The sequence below is a fragment of the Monopterus albus genome, unplaced genomic scaffold (genome assembly GCF_001952655.1).
Source record: "Monopterus albus unplaced genomic scaffold, M_albus_1.0 scaffold21.1, whole genome shotgun sequence".
In the NCBI taxonomy this organism is placed as follows: Eukaryota; Metazoa; Chordata; class Actinopteri; order Synbranchiformes; family Synbranchidae; genus Monopterus; species Monopterus albus.
Genome location: NW_018127901.1, coordinates 2,570,428 through 2,592,890, shown reverse-complemented (window position 1 = coordinate 2,592,890; position 22,463 = coordinate 2,570,428). Strand labels below are relative to the sequence as shown.

Genomic DNA, 22,463 nt, shown 5'->3' with positions numbered 1-22,463 from the left:
AAAGAGGAAGACAACTTATTCACATTGTCACTACTAGGCCAGGACAGGCAGATGAGGTTAAAGGGCAACACCTGATACTTCACAAACATTTTTTGTTGACAAATACATGAATACACACTTAAAATACTATTAAATCTGCTTCAAACTTCACTGTAGTGTGTTATAGTGTTATAAACCATTTGTAATTCTTTATATACTGTTTATACATGTTAAGCAGGTGAGGTTAAAGTGCACTGTGTGTATAGAGAGCTCAAAAGGGACAGTACTCATTTCTGTAGCTTGGGTTACTGCAAACAGATAAAAAGTCTGCTTGACAGAAAAATAAAACCATATTTCTATTTACAGACAAGGAGCTCAGTCCATCTGGTTTCTTGTGATTCCTTTTAAATGCCTCCATTTAAAGCAGCACCTTGATGTAATTACTCATATTATATTTCAGCTGAATCCCGTTTCAGCTTTTTCTTTTGGAGAATGGGGGCGTAACCGCTTCACAGAAACCAGGAAACAGACTGATGCAAAGAGGGCGATTGAAGGGTGGGGTGTGGGGGTGTGGGGGTGTGGGGGTAATGCTGTCTAGTTTTCAGTGAAACAAGAAAATCCTGAAATCTTTTAATTCCCTTGTAAAGCCACTTTCTGCTATTTGTATTTTACCACAATTTACTGCTGAAGAACCTTTGTACACACATATGGCGATAATTACCCATATGCCACTGGGCCTGGCAGGGCCTGTTGTGTGCTGTTGGTGCTTTAAGATCAAACCACGTTTCCCGCCCTCTCATTACAAAACACCACAGGGCTATGAAGCCAGATTGGTAGCTGTATGGATCCATGATTCAACTTGTCTGTGTTGCAACAGTCCTCACAGAGGAAATGGTCGATTACCTGTGCGCTGAGTGAAAAGCTCCATGTGGTTAAAAGCAGTATGTGGGTAAGACTAAGTATCGGATGAGGCTAAGAAGAGACGTTACAAGAGCTGCAACTAAACTTTATTGTTACTGATTAACCTGGGTTACTCTTTTGATTCATTGCATCCTTACTGCTCCACAAATTCCCATCACACATAACCACATTTATGGTTTGCAACTGAGAAACACAAAGATATTTGATTTACATATATGGAACAGAGAAGAGTTTGCACATTAGCACTTTATGGGAAGCATAAAGCACAGTTCTCATGTGGCCTCGGCCTGCAGCGGAACCAGCAAACATGGAAGAGATTTGTGTTGAGAACTGTCTGTGGCTGTAGAGGAATGCCTCCGTCAGGTTCACACTGACACGGTAATGAAGAGGAGCACGAAAACCTGCATACACTCTCTCCTGTCTGTGCTGGGGGTCATAGGGGTGGTGGTGAAATGTGATCTAGGGAGCTGAATCTGGACATGTGGCAGCAGGTTGATACCTGGAACATAGACTGGGAGGGGAGGGGTGTGTGTGTGTGTGTGTGTGTGTGTGTGTGGGTGTAAGAGCTGACCCCAGCAGCAGTAGGGATGGCCTGAGGTTTCTGGCCTGCAGCATTGAAGCTTTGGATGAAAACATCACTGTTTCCTGTCGGTCTCAACTTAAGGTTCAGTCGATCCCAGAGAAACTGACTGACATGTCACTTTGCAACAGAATCGCAAGAAGCATTTGAACAATAGTGTTGAATTTCACGAACGCAGCTGTAGCGGTGACTGATGTTGTAGAAACAACTTTTCAAATCAGGAAAAGAAAATGGATATGGCTGTATTCAACCAGACTTCATATTATTTTAGATACTAAATTGATGCATTGATCAGGTTTTGTAGTGAGGTACAGAGTTACACTGCCACAGTAACTAATATGTTTAGATGTGACCATGTGACGATGAGGCAAATAATGTTGATTTGTGGGATTCATCTCATGTCTAGCACAGCGTTCATTAGTTTTAAATAAAATAAATCAGAGTGTGATCCATCCTTATCTTCTACTTTAATCACCCTTCCCTGGTTGCACACTAAAAGCCTTTTCTGCTGATTTACCTTTGTTTCAGCCTGTTTGTATTTCATCTTTGACTTGTGGCGTTGCCAGATAGTGTCGGATGCTCTAATCCTTCCAATTTACAGAGAGCACGGTGTCATCTGAAATTTCTTTCCATAAGACAAATGTTCAGTTTATTTACTTCAGTTTTTGATGGTTGATCCACCTTTAATTAACACTGTAATGCCAGTTGGTTTGGTGTGTATTCTTATTGTGGTGTACAGTTTGTGTCTTGCTCGTTGTACATGTGCTACTGTAAATAAAATGTTTTGGTAAAAGTTTCATTAAAATCATGTCATGCAGTTGAAGGAGCTGCACAAAAATTTGATAATGTTCAACAGTGGCTCAGAATTGTTCATTATAGGTATTTTAAGACGGTTTTACTCTAAAGTTCATGTTTGAGGCTTTCACATTGCCAGCTTGAATAAAAGTAGTTTTTGCAATGAACTTGAACACAGAAGCCTGTGTGCATAAAATGTAAGGAAAGAATTTACCTACAACTCCCAGTGTACATTTTAATAGCAACATCCTTTTTGATCATAGAGCTTAAATTTGCATCACATGCTAATTATTACACTCTTTAAAAATCTAAGCTGCATTTGAAAGTGTAACCCTGATTCATGCTGCCAGATTGAAGCTGATTTCTCAGATGCAAAGCTGAAATAGTTAAAACAATTGGCCTCAATAGAAACGATGTTGAGGAAGGTTGAAAATATCTTTACAGGAACTTTAAAATAGTGTCATGTTACCAAAGCCACAGGATGAGTTTTCCACTTACCGAGCTGTGTCTCTGCATCAGTAAACCAAAAAACGAATCTGTACTTGTTTGTTTATTGAAGTTCCAAGGAAGATCTGCAGTTAATCTGATGATCAGTCAGGTGAATGTCACCCTCCACTAAAACCCGGCACAGACCTGAACATTCAGTGCATCATGGCGAGGAGACCCGCTACAATAAATAATAAATGGCAAGATGATCTACGACACTGGTATTCACGACTCTGTGGCACAATATAAGACATGCTTTGCCTGCATCTTTGGGCATTCGCATTTCTTCAGACACCAGGACTTTACAGGCCTATGAATGAGGCCAAATGATTTAGGTTTCCTTTCATAAAACTCTCTGAACAAGCTTCGAGAGGGAGAATATGTGTCAGGTCGTCTCTGACCTCAGGGAGCAGCATTTCTTTCCTGCAGGTTATTCTGTGCTGATTGCTCTTCACTACCTCTCTGACAGCCCATCCAGAAGCGTTCTGCCCTCTGGTTCTCTCTGCTGTCAGTTGTGAATGTTATGAAATTTAAGCTGGAATGACCGTGCACATCTGGCGCACATTCAACCATGGGTGAACTCTGAAGCCAGGTCTAAGGCCTTCGACAGGGTATCATTCAGTTCCCCCAGAATATATGAAACAAGTCCTTTTGTTCATTTATAACAATCTCAAATATTTCCACTCACTGCTGTTTTTTGTTTTGTCCATCAGTCCATTTCTTTTATTGTTGTACAGGACAGAACATGCAGTAAATATTTACATTTTGTGGCACAACCAGCAGATATTTGATTCCCTTGGTTGAAAACAATCAATTACCAAAATATGAAGTTGCAGATTAATTGTCCTTCAGTGGATTAAATGATTAATCAACTAATTGTGCAGCTCTAAAAAGAAATAATTTCTTAAAAATCTAACCATAAATCTCTTGCTCCAGGTCAAGGCCTGGATAATAAATTACATTTATTATATCATTTTAATGTTATATATAGCCTACCACTTAAAATGTGATTAGTGAGTAGTTGTAATCCATGTAGTTGTTGCTGCTGCTTTTCCATCACATCTTTTGACTATGACCGATGATGAAGTGGGTATTAAATTATGTTCTGTAGTATAAAAAAACACTCAAAGCATTAAATTTCACTGTAATAACCCTGTTTTGCTATTTGTATACTCTATTTTCTTCATTTATGCAGTTATATTCATCCAAATACATGAACCAGAGTTTCCTGTTCTGTGTACAAAATGTCCACCCAAAAAAAAAATGTTGCGTATGTATTTTTCAAACAGGCCTCTATATCATTTCTTACAAAATTAGATTAAAATTGCCCATTTTGCATATAAACACTACTTTCTCACTCATCTCTCCACTCCTTGTTGTTTTCGTTGTCACTCTGAGGGTCGACAAACTTAACCTGCAAACAGGAAACAGGGTAGTTGATTAATACCAAATTCTGAGTTGAAATCAAAGTGATGGTGTTAGGGATTTGGATAACATCATGAGATCACAGCTACAACACAGAAGTCTGAAAAACATGGGTTAAAATGTAGACTAGGCAGATATTGATAATATGACAGGACAATGTTCTTACTACTAAAAATGCTCTGAAGGAAAATGAAAGTGAGACTAAACCTAAAATGGCACCTGGTGCTTGTATTGGAAAATAAGTCTAGTATTTGTAAAATACAGACTAAATAGATTTTAATGTTATGTGTTAGAATCACATGCATTCATTTCAGATCATCCATGTTTATCCATCCATCCATTCAGAACTTATTTTTATGGACCCTGTATTTGGAATAACTCATAAAAAACAAACAGCAGTCTAATTAGATGCACAGTATAAATGCAGTATTAGTTAGTCTGTGTTTAACTATTTTTTTCCACGTTCCATGCTCCAGTTTTGCCCAGGTCTCTCTCATCAAAGAGAGATTATCAATCCACCTGTGTGGGATGAAAGCAGCAGTTTGGTGGCTCATACCTCCTGGGACGTCTAATAAAAATACTGCAGTCACCAGCACAGACCTGTAGTACACAGGCAGTACGAGTTTTTGTTGCCATACATTATATGCCATTATAGTATATTACCTGACTTTTTTGTCTCCTTCCTGTTTACAGATCGGAGGTCTTCAGGGAGGTTTTAAAGATGGCAAATTCAGGAACAACTCTCCTCACTCTAGCAGCAGTCCTCCTGCACTTGGTGAGATATCAGGGGAGTATGGGAAAAGGAATAGATAGCTCACCTCTGAGGTTTACACACCATCTTTACAACACCAGCATCAATGAGAACTCTGCCCCGCGGACGTACGTTGAGACACCAGTGAAAATGGGCACTGAAGTGACAGATCTGCTCTGGGACATCAAATATGATGTAGTCTCAGGTGATGAGGATGGACTTTTCCAAGCAGAGGCAGTCAGAGTTGGGGATTTCTGCTTTCTCAGGATCAAAACACGCAGCGGTAACTCAGCTCTCCTTAACAGGGAGGTCAGAGACACTTACACTCTCACTGTGGAGGCAACTGAAAGCACTTCTAATTTCCAGGCTAAGACAAAGGTGTTTATTCAGGTACTTGACACCAACGACCTAAAGCCTCTCTTTTATCCTGCCTCATACAATGTGGCCATCAGGGAAGACGCACCACTTCAGTCAAGTGTGGTCAGGGTTAGCGCTACAGATGCTGACACTGGGAGCAATGCTAAGTTTTATTACTCTTTCACCAGCAGAGCCCATCCTTTTGTTGTCGACCCCTTCTCAGGCACAGTCTATCTTGTCAAGAGGCTCAATCACACCCGCTCGAAGACATACGACCTTACTGTTTTAGCAGAGGACAGAACAAAGAAGATATCTGGTGTGCAGAAATTTGGTAATGTTGCCAGAGTCACTGTAAACATACAAAAGACATCTGCAAGATCTCCAGTTATCTTATCTCCACCCAAACCGACAGTCTCTACAGATGGCAAAATAACCATCAGTGTCCACGTGGAGGCAGGGGTTAAGCCTGTGGAATCCCTTAGTATTGTTGGAGGGGATCCCCACAAGTCTTTTGAGATTATCCCCTTAGGTGTTCAGGGCAGTGACTTCCAGGTGATCTCTACAAAAAGGATTATTTGGTCTCAAACTCCTGCTGGGCTGAATTTGTCTCTCCAAGCTAAAGACAGGAGCTTCCCGAGTTTGCTTTCTCCAGTTATACAAACCCATGTTCCGGCACATCACTACAGCCCGCTTGCATTTTTGGAAGACACCTACACTGTCACTCTGAGTGAGTTTTCACCCCCTAAAACTCATGTAATTAATGTTTCTGTGACCTCGGTTCCCTATAATGTTACCTTTAGTATCAAAAATAATCCACACAGCTCTAATTTCAGGATTAATCCCCAAACTGGGATTATCATAACCACAGAGAGATTTGACTATGAGAAAAAAGATCGATACGAGTTTGATGTAGTGGCTAATCATGGTGAAGCTGAGACTCACTTAGTGGTTAAAATAATGGATGAAAATGACAACAGCCCACAGTTCACACGCACCTCCTATCAGGCTACACTGGATGAAAACACCCCTGTTGGCAGCAGTGTTTTGAAAGTAGCAGCCACAGATGCAGATAAAGGCAAAAATGGATTTGTGACTTATTCTATTGCAAATTCAGGCCCCCTGCCTTTCACAATAGACCCATTCACAGGTGTCATCTCAACCTCTGAGCACCTGGACTATGAGCTGATGAAACGGCGCTACCACCTGAGAGTGTGGGCTTCTGACAGCGGCAGCCCCTTCAGCCAAGTCAGCGAATGCCCTGTGACAATAACCCTGAACAACATCAATGATAACATCCCTTTGTTTGAGAGAGTGGGCTGCAATGCCACCGTACCTCTAGACTTACCCGTGGGGCGCACAGTCGCTGAGCTGTCAGCCATTGATGTAGATGAGCTGCAGCAGCTGAGGTATGTCATCCAGTCTGGGAACGAACTCCAGGTTTTTGGAATTAACTTGTTGTCGGGAGCAGTCACCCTTAAGCAACCGATTCCGCTGCGAGCAGGTTCGTTCACTTTGAGAGTTGTAGCTACAGATGGCAAACATCATTCTGAAGCCTCTGTCGTCAGGATAACTGTCACTAACAGAGGTGACGAGGCAACACTCCACTGCCAGGAAACGGGCATTTACAAACAGCTGACCGATAAACTAATAGAGTCAATCAAACCAAGTTTAACTGGTCAAGAGGAAGACATGTTCTCCGACATTCACATCACCAACCGACATTCCCCCAGATTTGACCAGAGCATTCCTGGATCGATTGACCTCAGAGAGGACCATCCACTGAATTCAGCTATTGTTCAGTTCAAGGCGAAGGACAATGACAGTGGGTTTAATAGTAAACTGGTGTACACCATATCAGGTGGGAATGAGGGTGGTTGTTTCTCCATTGACACTTTCTCTGGCAGCCTTCAGTTAGTTTGCCCATTAGACAGGGAGAGCAAGGAGTTCTACATTTTAAACATCACTGTTTATGATTTGGGAACACCACAAACATCTGCATGGAAGTTCCTCGCAGTGAATGTCATAGATGTCAATGACAATGCTCCGGTTTTTGATCAGCCTAGGTACGTGATACGTGTACCTGAAAACACAGAGGTGGACTCTGTTGTTTTCACAGCTCGTGCATTTGATCCGGACACAGATATGAGCGGTAATGTCCATTACTCCCTGCTGACGTCTACTGACATGTTCAGAATTGACGAGCTGACCGGTGAGGTGGCTGTGACGGACCGTTTAGATCGAGAAACCTCACCCAAGTACAACCTCTGGATTGAAGCAAGAGACCAGGCCAAACCCGGCCCTCAGTTGTTCTCCACGGTTGAACTTGTGGTGGTTTTACAGGACACAAATGACAATCCACCCAAATTTGTGCCCAAGGTTTACAAAATAAAAGTCCCAGAGGATGTTCCTGTGGGTACTCTCCTTGTCTGGGTGGAGAGTGTCGACTTAGATCTGGGCAGCGGGGCCTTCGTCACCTACAACCTTCAGAACACAGAGAGTGGGATCTTCCACCTCGACTCCTCCACGGGTGCCTTGACCCTTGAAAGAGAGCTAGACTTTGAGAGGCGGCCATCTTACAACCTCACAGTCCGAGCTGTTGATCATGGCCTCCCTCGCTCCCTCTCATCCTCTTGCTTTGTAGAGATTCAGGTTCTAGATGTCAACGAGAACATCCACAGGCCTGTGTTCACAGAGTTTGTGTATGAAGCCAGCGTGCTGGAGGATGCAGCAGTGGGGACATCTGTGGTGATGCTTACAGCTTCAGACAAGGATCTGGGTAGAGATGGAGTCGTCAGGTACCACATCCATGAAGGCTCTGGTCTAGGAGTGTTCACCATCGACGAGGAAACTGGTAATAAACACTGTGGTTTAGGGGGGTTTCGTGTAGTGTTTGTAGTAATGATGGTAAAATTGTAAATTATTTGTTATTGAACCACTCGAGACTTGTCATTTAAAAATCACAGTTCCTTTGAATTTATTTAAAACCATCCTGTATAGCCTGATGCTAACTAAAATATGGAGTTGATGCACAGTAGTGTGACTCATTTGTGTTACTCTGTTAGTTTGACATGAGTGACTAACTGAGCTAATAGAAGTAGAAATAGAAGACTAAGATTTGTTATCATGTTGTTGTTGAACTTTAAAGACCTGACACACAGCAAATTCACTGCCTGGCAGCCAGAGCAGCGCTCATGCAGCCAGTGGTCACAACTGTGCCGCATATCTCAAGCCAAGGTCAAGATTGATCCTTCAGTGTGAACATACTGTGTATTTATTTATGATTTTTTCAATTGAGATCTTGAAGATCAGCACTACCCTCCTCTAGCCTTGTCAAAGGTCACGTCTACATTAACACTAAACCAGCAACGCAGTGCTATTTTAGTGTGTCGCATATCATTTAAATGCAGTATAGCCCAGTAAAGACTAGGACATACCTACACCATGGTGTTACAGAGGATCTTTACTGCAATACATTTCCTCATTAGTTTTCATGCACTGAGGCATGTGCAGGGTTGTATAAAGGTAGTTTGTGCAGGATAGCATATCGTAGCATATTCCATTTGCCTGTTGCTGAAGGCTCAGATAAAATCAGGGCAAGTCAAGTTCATTGTCATAATTGACCATTGACCTCTTTTTACTGATTGCTAGTTTTTCAGCTCTCCTTCAGGCTATCCAAATTTAAACCACTTCTGAAGACAAGTATGTGCGGAAAAGCCGATTTTCTTTGTTTTTAGACCCCGAACATGTCATAATTGCTCTGTGATATACTCTGTGGTGTACCTTTAAGAACTTGAGTAAGTTTTGGCAACACACATTTGGCTAGATGAAAATCATAGTGACTGATGTTTCCTCCGGGGTGGCCACAGCTGTTTAATATAAAATTGATCATATTGATAAATGCGTAAATCCTGAGGCACAACAGCAGGTTTGAAAAAGAAAACATTGATGTGTTGTTCACATGTGAAACCAAGTGTTTTATCAGAACAGTTCACCCTGATTCCCACATGTGAAACCAAGTGTTTTATCAGACCAGTTCTCCCTTCCAGGTGTGATTAGAACAACGGAGACGCTGGACCGTGAGACGATGCCTCACTACTGGCTTTCTGTCTACGCCACTGATCTGGGGACGGAGCCTCTGATCTCCTGGACTCACATCTTTCTGGAGGTCCTGGATGTTAATGATAATGCTCCAGAACTTTCCCAGCCGGTATATTTTGCATCTGTCCAAGAGAATGTGGACAAGGTCAAATCCATCTTCAAGGTTTCAGCCAAAGATGTGGACACGTCCTCTGAGGGGAAACTTTCCTTCCAGATGCCTGAATCTCATCGGACGTATTTTGACATTGATCCCACAACAGGTAATTAGCTCTGAATAAGCAGAAATTTTGTACAAAACAGCAATTTAGCTTTAAAACCATCGCTGGTGACAAATGTGTTGGTTTCCAGTGGAGATCACTGATTTATGGCACCTTGTTTAAACTGTCCCTGTACAGGCAGTAGAAAGAAGTGAACCACTCATTTAACTGGTACATTTTATATCTGTTTTAGAAAAAGAGAAATATTTTACTATGAATCAACAGGGTGAGAGAGGTAGTGACCTTGGTGTAACCGTTCCACCTTGAGGAACACAACAACTTTGCATCTGAATTGTAAATGTGCAAGACAAACAAAAGCACACACCTCCTCAGTTGATACGAAAGCATCAACGTTGTTGGTAGGCTTTGTGTTAATGTCAGGCTGGATGTCATGTTAAATATTGCCTCTAATACTGGGATATCTGTATAGATGTTTAGATTCTGAGTTCAGGAAGTGAGAAGTGAAGCTCTTAGTGAGCCTGCACACCGTCACCATCCTCCCATTTCACAAGCTTTTTGATTGACTAATAATGCACTCATCCTCCCATTTCACAAGCTTTTTGATCGATTTATAATGCACATTGATTCAACTCCTCTTGTGAATACAAGACATGGTGAAGGTTTGTGCTTCCAACATATCTGTTCATTTTGCAAGCTTTATAATGAGACACTCCTTCAGAGGTCACAAATGTTTTCATCCAATGTCTGAAAAGATGTGCTGTTATCAAGACACTAAACTAAAATGGCCAAAACCATAAAACTCCTTTAACTCCCTTTAGGTATCTGCATGTTTGTTTTTAGCAGTGGAAACTGAGTCACGTGGTTCAGACACTGATGTTCAAACAAACGAGTGTAGCTCTGATGCTACAAGCCTCCACATGCCCGGTCTTCTTCCTTCAGAAAGCTGTGGCGTTAGTCCACGCCCAAAGGTGTACTGAAGGATTACAGAGAGAGAAGGCGAGTAGAGAGAGACGTCACACAGAGGCAGCGGGGGGATGGGGGGGTGTTGAAACGGCCAGAGAGTGTCACATTAAAACAAGCCCTTTTTGTGCAAGGGCAGGTGTATTTGATCACTTACTCATGCATACAAGCACACAATGAAATGTGTGTGGTTGAAAAGGGTTTTTGTGTCTGAGCGTACTTCTTCACATCCTGAGGATTTCCTAATGGCGAGTCTCAACTGCAGACTGAGCTCTTTTGACTGTAGATAACCTGAAAACTGGTGAACGTTTTTTGCTATTTGAATCCCTAGGGGCTTTCAGTTAGTCTTCCATTAATCCACGTAAGATAATAATAAGGAAAAGAAAAATAAACATGGATTTAAAGCAACACAACTGGTGGAACAAGAACAGATGTAAGCAGAGACACATATAAACACTGGAACAAAAGTAATGTGTTACACAAATGAAAGAATGAAAAAATGTCACACAGTAAAAAGATAATTGCATAAATACTTTAAACTAGAATTACAGTGTTGGATTTGTATGCCTCTACCAACCAGTCAAGTTTACATGGGCTGGGCTAATGTGAGGCCTCTTTTGACCTGTGACCTTTGACCACCAAAATCTAATCAGTTCATCCTTGAGTCCAAGTAGATGTTTGTGCCAAATGTTTCTGAGATATGTTCGTGATGCCGGGCCAGTGAACGGACAACTTGAAAATGCTTCATAATAAAGATGGCATCTTATAAAACCAGATCCAGATTTCACTGTGACCTCCCACATTTCAGGAAGAGGTTATGTAGACACCCATGTGGACGCACTTGTCTATTTTTGTCCAGGGATGTTTTTTCCTGTTGTGGTCTTGGCCCTTTATTTTCTTTATATATTTTTTAAATATTATAAAATGATGCAAACTTCCAACTTTCTGGCAACAGTTTGACAAACATGCCCAAGGACAAATGAAAAGGTCTTGGTGTGGAAGAGGTTGACTGGCCTTCACAGAGCCCTGATCTCAAACCCATCCACTGCCTGAGATGAGCTGAGTCAGGCTATAGCCCAACATCAGTGTTGAATCTCACACATACAAGATTTTAACTCCACTACATAAAGGAATTTAAACAGAACAGAAGAAAAGCTGAATGTTCTGGTCTCCCAATTCTGTACAACGTTTTTAATGACTATATTAGGTGGCAGATAAAACAAATGTCCAGTTGGAGTAGAGTATGATGTTCTCAGTACAGCACACATCCAGCACTACACACTGATGAGAGGCCACATGCTGCCACCTACTTTGAGCATCGCAGTGGGAGCAGGTCCCCAGGCTCCACAGTCAGATGGAAAGACTGAAACCAAGAGTGGAGGGTGTTTATAGCAGCACGTTAATGCCCAGGGCTTTTAAATGACAAGTTAAAAAAAATCACCTCTGAGTGTGATGTTTGTGCAAAGTGTCCACATACTTTGGGCCATGTAGTTCATTTACACTGAAGGCAAGGAAACCATTAGGAGGATGTGTTGACACTGATAATCTGACCAGAAACGCTCCAGAGCTATAAAAACCATCATGAAAAATCGCCAGACAAACAAAGAATACAAGAAAAATGTAGTATCGGCATTCACTGAACAAATAAATTATGTAAACGAGAGTGAGCATGTTTCAGTAAATGACATAAATGTGCTCATTGGAACTACATCTTTCCAATATGATTCACCATCTTACCGATGTATGCGGTGACTTGTGTAGAAACCTCTCAAGCCTCGACAGGAACGTGACTCAGAGGTTTCTGACTAAGCTTTATTCTCCTGGAGCACTGCGCTGTTGTCTGCCTGTTTAAACATTTAAGACCTTTTGATTAGGTTTCAGGAGGGAAGAGTGTGTAGTAACAAGTGACTGGACTCTGACAGCAGGTTTGTGCAGGGAACATGGCTGTGAAGGACTAGAAATCTGTATGCTTTGTTTATCTGAGTCCAGACTAGGTTTAATTATGTGTTTACAAAAAAAAAAGAGGTTGGCAAGGCTGGACAAGTCAGGAATGTTCCCAAGTCATTAAGTGTGCACAAGCAAATTCCTCAAATGATTGCTCAGCCTCTAAAGATCCTTAAACTGATATACTGATAAGGAAGCAGTTGTTTCAATTTGAAGGTGTTTTTTTTTTTACTTGTTATTAAAGATTAAGTCTAGTGATATTCTGTGATTTTTCATCGTCAACAAATTCTAAAAAGTCCACTGAAGACTAACCAGTGATAAATCAATCCTACTAAGAAGTACTGTGTGTATTTAATCCCAATGCCTTCTTCCTCTGTTCCACAGAGCTCAATTATTAACCAAAAACACATTAATTAAAACATTAATGAGTCACACTGCTGCACTGGGTTAACACACACACACACACACACACACACACACACACACACACACACTTACCCAGTCCCACATTCTGGAATACTCTCTAGCTAATGTGTATTAATCCTCAGATGAAAATAATCCGCCATACATACACAGTATGTAATGTATGGTAATACCAATAAACAGTAAAACTTATTTTGACACAATAGATCTTCTACCTTATGCAGTATTGCATAAAGTACCATAATGCGAACAATGCTAAAGTTTTCCTTTGTAACATCTATTGTAAAGGTTCATCTCTGTGCACCAGTGAAGTGGAATCTAACAGTTTGGATTAACTGAAAAAGTCTCTCTCACTTTGAAACCTTTTCAAATCTGGTCCATCTCTGTTTGTCCCACTGCAGCTTTCCTTGGATTTCTCGAACATTTGCAAAGCCTCTAAATTTCTCTCTGATTGCACTTTGAGACATTTCGTCTGTTCAGAGTAGCTGCAGTGGTTGGATATCGTTTCAAATGGCTTTCTTTGGCAGCTGATAATGCAGTGTGTTGTTTACTGCTCTTTTCAGGGGCTTGTTTTACATACGTTTGTTTTTGAAAAAGTAATAGTGTATCCTTAGTGCAAGGAAGCAGTTCCCCTTCTTCACTAACCTGGGTGAATTTGGACCCATCTTTATATCTTTAGCTGTGAGTCTGAGCAGCTTCCTCCCCCTCCTTCACCAATCATTCTCAGAAATGCCCATGCATAGTGAAACTTAAGACGGCTCCCTCGAAAGCATGATCTTGACAGGAGGAAACGAAAAACTAAGATGAGAAGTAACATGTGTGGAGTTGCAGACTGGCAGTGAATCCAGAGAGAGACGGGGAAACAAACAGCCTGGGTCCTGACATGCCAGACAGACCGTTTATCTTCACATGGTTTTGACAAGAGAGCAGCACGGCTGAGTGAAAACAGGCGATGAGGAAGGGACGAGGTTTTTCTCCTGATTCCCATGTCTGCACTAATGACAAACGCCCACTTTCTAATGTGCCCCACCTGTGCTAGTGATGTCCTCCCAGCAGGGCTTGTTTGCATTGTTGTAAAAAGGACTGAATGATCCTCAGCAGGATTTTCAATTCACTTAGACCCCCAACTTTGTTTACAGAGAGCACACCTCCTCCCCCATGCACCGGGTCCCAACACTGAAGCACATCTGTCAGGCTAATTCTGACTTCTTTGCAACTTCAGAAACCCCAGTGGAGGCTGTCGAAACTGCACATACTATAAATATATATATTTTTCTGACTTTTTTCCTGTCACCCCTTCAGTTGTTTATACAGAAATATGCTGTTGTAGTGATCGACTGAACAGTAGTACCAGAGAACATTTCCATTCCAGCTTTGGTTGATGATGATTTTTACACCTAGCGCCACTGGTGTTTAATATTAGTGACACAAACAAGAGCAGGTGATGTGAAGTAAACATGTTTCTGAGGGTCACTGTTACATATATGTTGCCATCTCTTGTTTCCACAGGGGCCTGTATGTACCTAGTGCTTCTGTACTACTGGTACTTCAGTATCAGTAGGGCCACATGCGCATGTGTGCACATTAGTGTCCATTTTGATGTTTATCAGAGACTGATGGTAATCTGGTTGGGCTGGAGGTTCCATGCCCATCCCTGGAAGTGAATATGGGAACACAGGGTACTGAAAGATAATATTCAATCTGCAAAGTAATACCATGTTTTGGTTGTGGAATTACAAGTGATTATACAACAGTAGACAAATAATAAGTAAAAGTCCTACAGTATGGCAGTGTAGTTGAGCTACTTTATATAATGGGGACTTTTTAAAGTTCTTAAATCATTCTTTTTACATTTTCTTTCTTAGCTTATTTGTTGGGGACAAATATGCATTAATTAACATCAAAGATGTAAATGTGTCACATTTAGCCAGAAGGCTAATTTTCATCCAAAAGTCCAAGGCCAGGATGGTATAATAATAATTCTATAATTAAAACAATTATAAAAAGTTAACCAAACTGTTAAGACTTGACATTAAAGTTGCTCTACACACTGCATGTGTTGCTGGATCTTTTACCTTTCCAGTTGGTTTTTCTTTGGCAGTGGATGAAAGTGTACCAGAAATTTCTGCATTGCCTTGAAAAATTACCCAAGCAAATTTAGTAATTTATAATCTGATTTTGGTTTTAAATACACAGGTTTAACCTCTTGTATTGCTAATTCCCAGTACTGTGAAGAAGTGAGGCCGATCTGTGTTCACGAAGAACAAAGACGACCTGTTGTCCACCGCATCAATAAATAAAGAGAGGACAGTTTTACTGACCTTTGTCAAAGAGCAGTAAATAGAGCAATATCAGCAATGATAAGTACCAAAGTGCACATTTGGGGGGGGATTCTGACCTGTGACACCTCCTACATGCTCTGAGCCAAACCAGCTGTGTTCTTCAAAATGTCTCACCATCGATTCCTTTCAAAGGTGTGATGAGAAGTTGATGATTATAATAAAGGAGGGAATTAACAAAATTACAGAGCAGCTTTTGGCATCAGAGATGAAGATTAGTGATTGGAGGAAGCTATATTTCCTCCTGTGTCTTGAATACCTTCAGGAAGAGCTTTAATAGAACATGGGGTTGATGCTGTCTACTCATGTCTGTCCAGATTTTAGTTGTTGTCCTTTTGCATCTTAGAAAGCTCCTGCTTCACTGCGGGCACAGAGGTGATCAGCATCGTTAAGCAGTGAGAATGAACGGTTTAAGAAAGAATACGTTCTGTACTAGACAATCTGTCATTTTTCACTCTCTCCCACCTGACCTTTGTCCTAACAGAACACATGTGATACTGTTATAGACTGGAAAAACTCAGGAACATGTAGCTGTCTGTCAGCAGCTGACCTTCAGTATCCCTGCTCCCGTCGACACATTTATTTACTTTTCCTGTAAAACTGTACTTGCTCAGTTTTGGAAACCCTGTAATCTATGGTTCAGGTTATTCTTGAACAGCGCTGGTTTGTGTGACTCGTTACGTCAGAAACCAAAAGGTGTTAATAGAGTCCCTTTCAGACTTGTGCTCCTATTCATTATTCCAGTGGCATCTGAACATGTCGGCTTCATGTGGGAATGAACTCCCTGGTCACTTTTCTGTAAAAGCCGCTATGGCACTGTCACCAGGAACACAGCTGCTAAAACTCTCTTATCCAAACATTTGTCCAGCTGACCCCTGTCACTGTCCTGCCAGCATCATTAGCAGCCCTCACCTGCCAGTGTCTCTGCTGTCCACTGAATATATTTGGCTTAGATGAGATGAGGTCAGAAGACACTGGGATCAGCTCAACAATGAAAAAACAAACAGGGCAGAACATTTTTCAACTTAAAAAGTAGTCTTGAGGAGGTGTTTTTCCATTTATACGATGACTTCTCATTCACCACAAAAACACCTGCAAGAAATTGGAGTGAAGTTTCCCAACCAAACGAGCCTAGCGACAGATTTGTGAACTCATCTGCCAAAAGCCCTTCTGTTTACAGCAGATGTTGTAGAAAATCAGAGCAATCCAAACCCACTGTAAACAGTAGTTTTCAACATGTGTCAGGAGATTTGTGTTAAGGAAAAAATTGTATTTCCTTTGTAATATTGAACAACCAACAGTGAGTGAGAAACAAACCGAGAACCGAGAATGGACACGTCCTCAGGTTGATTTATTTCTGCAGAAAGGAGTTGTCTACAACAGCACACCAGGATGCATGTTACAGAGACTCAAAGAATAAATAAGATTCACTTCAATATAAAGCAGAAGATAACGTCACACAAAAGGAGGGTACACTGAGAACAATTATGCTTCTGTGTTCAAAGAGTTTCTAATTTGCAAAAAAACACTGAGAGGTTCACAGGAGATACTTTCAAAGTCTGCGGATATTACAGTTGCTTCTTGCAGCAAACAAAGATACCTTAGGCATTCAGTGATTCAGCAGAAAACAAAGTTCACTTGTCCAGTGTGTCAAAGGTTAGTAACCATAATTGTTAGCAGACTATACTTTAATATGTAAATCAACAATATAAATGGATATACTTAAAAATGCCATTACACTTGTCTGTGTTACAACTTTGTGTAGTGTGAACTGATGACAACCTCAGCGACTGCTGAGTGTCTCCAGCAGGTTAAAGGTCTAAGTTCAGGTTTCCCACAAAACAGCTGCACAGCAGCCAAATGTGCCTGAACAACCTGCTGAGCCACATAGTTTATATCTTGTATTGGAAACAAACACAGACACAAACGCTGATTCACCAAACTGCCAGTGAGCCGTCTGGTGCTGTTGTTCAGTGATCGACCTGCTGCTCCTGTCGGAGACCGGCTTTTACCTTGGCTCATCCACACAAACTGTGGCTGGCAGCACTGACTTTTATCAGACGTGATTCACATTGTCGTCAGAAAAGGTGGCTTTGTGTTTTTGATGTGTATGTGTGTGTGTGTGTCTGTAAATTTGTTCTTCTTATTGACATCAAGTTTATTGAATGTGCAGGCAGAGTTATCTGCTGTGTGGTGACGTTCTTTGGTTTACAGTCGATGCTTTTTCCTGATAAAATGTGTCTTTTATTTGAGAGGATAGTTTGAATGAAACTCCCCAACTCAAGGGCGCACGTACTATCTTCATAACAACTGAGCAGAGTGTATCCACTGAGGAAGACAGTGAGATGTGGTTGAAAGCTCCAGATAAAGGCAGATAATAATGAACATTTGGTGACACTTTATTTTACAAGTCCTGATTTTTCCATCTAATTTCATGCAAATTCCTTTTTTGCACAACAAATTTATAAGAATTAGAATTTTTCATTTCATTTGTTATTATTATGAATAATCTGATTTTTTCTGTACATTGATGATGACAGCTGAAAAATATTGTGCTAAACAAAACTTGGATAAAATCCTTTGACAAGTTCTAATTTTCAGCAGCAGGTTCTGCAAACACACACACACACACACACACACATTCTAACAACAGCAGAAAAAACATCCGTAAACCAAAATGTGTTTGCTTAGCTGTGATCAGCTCAGCTACTGCTCTGTTTCACCGGTCAAACACACACACACACACACGCACACACACACACACACACACACACACACATGTGCAGTAACAGATGTCGGAACACATCAAACTGTCTGTGTGTGTTTGTTTAGGTGTAGTTATCACTCTCACCTCCCGGGACTGAGAACTGTCAAGCTAACAGCATTGATTCTTTCTCTGTGTGCACGTCCAGGTGTTATCAGCACTCTCTCAGCTCTGGATCGGGAGGATAAACCAGAGCACGCTGTCGAGGTGAGACTCTTACAAACAACGTTTTCACTTTTCATCAGATGCTGAAATGGGTGAAAAAAAATCCAGCTGTTTAAGTTGGAAAATCAATAAATCCATAACAAAATTTAAATTCAGCATCAAAGAGCTGTGATATCTTTTTGATGACATTAGCAAAGTATCTGAAAACATTAGCAAATTAAATTTACAGACCCAAAACAGAGTCTCAGTGAGGTGCTGGGCCTCCACATGCCACCAGAGCAGGTTCACCTCGGCTCTGAACTCTCCTGGATGGATGAACTCGGTTCTTCCAACAGATGTTCCCTCAGGTGGTGTTTTGATGAAATTGCTTTAAAAAAGTTATTCAGATAAATCATTACCTGGCCGATAAAACAAAAATATTTAGTTTTCTTGTTAAAACTCTTGGAAATCAGGGAGGGGGGGCCCATGAGCATACAGTATTCTGTCCTATATTGTACCTGCCTTCAAGGTTTTTATGTGCTAGTTAGTGCCAGTAGCAGTTATGTGCAGGAGTTCATTCTGTTCATTCTTCTTCTCTTGTCAGGTAATCGTTTCAGATAATGGATCTCCATCTTTGTGCTCCACTGCCACCGTTGTGATCCGAGTTGGGGATGACAATGACAACAGTCCAAAGTTCCCCGACAAAGTTTTCCACATCAAGCTGCCTGAGCAGCACCACCAGGCGGGTAAACAGGAGGCCTGTAGGATGGTCGCCCGTGATGATGATGAAGGCTCAAATGCTGTCGTGACCTACAGTTTGCAAGATAACAAGGATGAGCATTTTGAGATTGACTCCGTGACGGGTGAGCTGACAGCTCGGGGTGATTTCCTGCCCGGGAACTACACCATCCTCACAGTAGGTGTCCAGAACCGCTGTCAGTTTTTATATTTCTTACACTGACACCATGCATACTGACGCCAGATCTGATGAAGCCACCTTACATTGTGTGGCTCTGAAGCAAAAATGTGCCTCCTGTCTTGATAAAGAGTAAAGTAAATAGTTCCTCTAAAGAGCCATGCTTCATTTGTGTCTCTGCAGCAGGTGTGGGGACTTAAGTCTTGATCGCGCCCACCAGCTGTGCTAAACAGGCTCAGTGACCCGGGAATGTTCAGTCCTTGTCATCGCTCTGCATTAGTTACAGAAAGGCTTTGCTGGATTTTGGAAACATTAAAATAAACCTTTCCCCTTCTGTCACTGACATGGAGAACAGTCATTAGGAATCTTTCTCTTTTGTTGTTCAGTACTGTCACCAGTAATTAAAGGATAGAGGTGATGTTATTCTGTATTTTTCTTATTGTCAGCAAATCCCATGAAAAGAACAAGTCTAACAACGTGTTAGTCCATCTCTCAGCACCTCCACACTGCTCCACCCTGTTGGTTACACTCAGGCCCGACCGCACTGGATCCTGCCCTAAGATGTTAATGATGCCTTTGTTGGGGATTGTTTTCAGTGGCAGATTAAACCACATTTGGTCTTTAGTTAGTATTTAAAGCAGCATTAAGGTGTGTAAAAGGTTGAAGTAAACTACTGTGTGCCTGTGCAGCGGTGTGGCTCTCTGTCTTTTAATAGTTTGTGGACAGCAGTGGAGATCTGTGGCACAGAGCGAGGAGCGAGATCAGACTTTGGATGCAGAGACAAAACATTTATGACCAGTTTGTTGTTGCTGGTTTTGGTCATTTCATTTCATTTGGCCATGGATTTTTATTGTGGTGTCCTGTTTTTAAATTGTGATGTTGTTGTTCGCTGTGGCAGTGATGGTGTGACTTTTAAAGCAAAATCATTTCTCCCAAAGGAGACAGAGCACCTTGACCATGGTTCCATGGGATTTGATGACCCCAATTTTTTTATATATTTAAACATTAAGGTTTTTTTAGCATGTTTTAAAATGATATTTTAGAACATTATAAACAAATGTGCAAATATCAATATTTATTTTAAAGAATGGGTAAAAGTTGGCTTTATAGCCACTTAGTATTTGTATGTTGGATTGATATTGCTGATTCTTAGATGTCATACAAAAACTAAACTGGAACTGCTGCCTCTACTGTAAATGGTAGTGAAGAAAGTCTTTTATAAATACTACTAGCAGTGTGAACAGTCTGTGTTTACTTTCAGGGACCTGTGTGGTTTTCTCATCACTGTGCTGTTGCCAGACCCAGCAGCACCATGTTTTGATGTGCACGGCAACATAAAATCTAGTTGAAAGTTAGTTTGAACTGATCTGCTTCTTTTGAAGACGCTGTAGAATTTAGCTGAAATCTTTTAAAGACAAAGACAATATGTCTGAGAATCATAAACAGCCTGGTTGTGTAGCTCTGCTAAACTCTCTGATCACACCTTAGTGTGTGATGTCATGCAGGTATGACCGTGCCACCCACCCAAACAAGCATTTAGCCTGAGCTGTGAGGTGGGCAGAGTTTTCTTAAACACTGCTTTTACAGCTGTTCTGTTTTTGGTAAAACCCTCATTAGAATGTTAATTTAATGTCTGTGTTCATTCCCAGATTAAAGCCACAGACCACGGCAGCCCGTCACGCTCGTCCACAGCCAGACTCCACATCGAGTGGATCGCCCTCCCCCCACCCTCCACTGAGCCAATCACGTTTGACGAGCCCCACTTCACCTTTGCCGTCATGGAAACGGAGCCTGTCACTCACATGGTGGGCATCATCATGACGGAAACGCAGCAGCTGAGGTGGTTCGATATCGTAGGTGAGTAGAAATGAACTAACACACACACACTCTGACATCTGTGTAGAAATGAACTAACACACACACACTCTGGCATCTACAGTATGGTCATAATCACACAAATGAGGGACATGAGTGTGTGTGGTTGTCTGTCTCTACGTGTCAGCGCTGTACCCCTGTACCCCGCCTCTCAGCCAGGCTCAGCTGGGATTGGCTCCAGCCTCAACCCTCCTCAGGACAAGTGGTATAGACAATGGTTGGATGGATGGATGAGGGCAGTGATGTCAAAAAGAACATAAACAATGGATAAAACAAACTACTGAGGGAAAAAACATGGCATACATGAATTAGGAAATGATTTCAGACATTCACCATATTTCCACTTACAGTGAAGTGCTGCCTCATAGAGTGTCGGCTCACACCAGAGACTGCTAACAGGTTACATTCGTCATCCTTCCTTGTGAACCTTTACTGACTCTGGAGACCAGTTGTTTTCTAAAGGTCAGCACAGTCGTACAGCAGTGCATGGTGCTAGAACAGAGCAGGGAGGAGGCAAACAGCATGAGTGGCAGTATAAGGAAAAACATTTACTGATATTCTTACTGTTGTATTTCAATCTGTGAATGTCAGCGTTTCCAAGACACTTTAGTGCTGTGATTTTCCTTCTTTGATCAATCACTCACTTTAACTAAATCAGCCTAAATGTCAGTTGTTTCCCAGAATATCTTGAGAGAACTCATCTCAGTGATGGCAGAAAATGAGAGGGAATTGGGTGCAGAAGGATCTGAAGATGCACAAAGGGCACTGAAGTGGCACTGAAGCTGCATGTTTCCTGTCTGTGGGTGAACTGAGTTGATCACTGAATCCATAGAAGACACTTGCATCACAGACAGGAAAGGTTCAGGGGCAATGTAAGACTTAGCAGAAATGGGTGTGGTACTTGGCTTTGACTGGCTCTGTTCACTTTCAGCTAAAACTGTGTACCTGTACGTGCATGCACATGCACATGAACACTATGCAGAGTAAATGGTCAAATCTTTCTTGTCAATATTTCTGCCAAATCTTTGCAACTTTGCTGTGGATGTTTTGCATAACTTCCTGTTTGTGTGCAGTGGGTTTATGATTTAAAATATTTATAATTGTTAATTATGAGTTCATTCCTTGACGCTTCCTCAGTAGCCACAGGCTTCATTTTAGAAGGAGATCGAATGTAAGGACTTGCAGGGCTAGCAGATATTTTAGATGGTTGGGTGGTTAGGCAGAAGCCATCACAGACGCGTCAGTGTTCCTACAGTGATGGATGAATAGAGAGAAACATGGTGAGGAGGAGAGGAGAAAAAAGTCCTAGTGTCAGCAGGACTTTGGAGGATAAAGGAGAACTCGGCAGCGTTCCTGATCCCATCACCTGCCAGATCACCACGGGAACACGGGCTGGCCATTCTCCTTTTCCTCCTCTCATCCTCTCTTTTTTTCTCTCCATTCTGGCTTTTCTCAAATCCAAACAATATGAGAAGGACTGTCGCAGAG

At 41.6% G+C, this 22,463-nt stretch overlaps 1 protein-coding gene across 1 annotated transcript in view; it reads left to right on the top strand.

Annotated features, from left to right (window-relative positions):
• fat2 (FAT atypical cadherin 2) overlaps positions 1-22,463 on the top strand; it is a 70,135-nt gene that overhangs the window by 7,884 nt on the left and 39,788 nt on the right. Inside the window, exons 2-6 of the mRNA XM_020594009.1 lie at positions 4,880-8,145; positions 9,341-9,652; positions 18,189-18,247; positions 18,789-19,100; positions 20,750-20,957. Coding sequence (XP_020449665.1) covers positions 4,908-8,145; positions 9,341-9,652; positions 18,189-18,247; positions 18,789-19,100; positions 20,750-20,957 — 4,129 coding nt within the window. The 5' untranslated portion in view covers positions 4,880-4,907. The remainder of the gene's footprint in view (positions 1-4,879; positions 8,146-9,340; positions 9,653-18,188; positions 18,248-18,788; positions 19,101-20,749; positions 20,958-22,463) is intronic.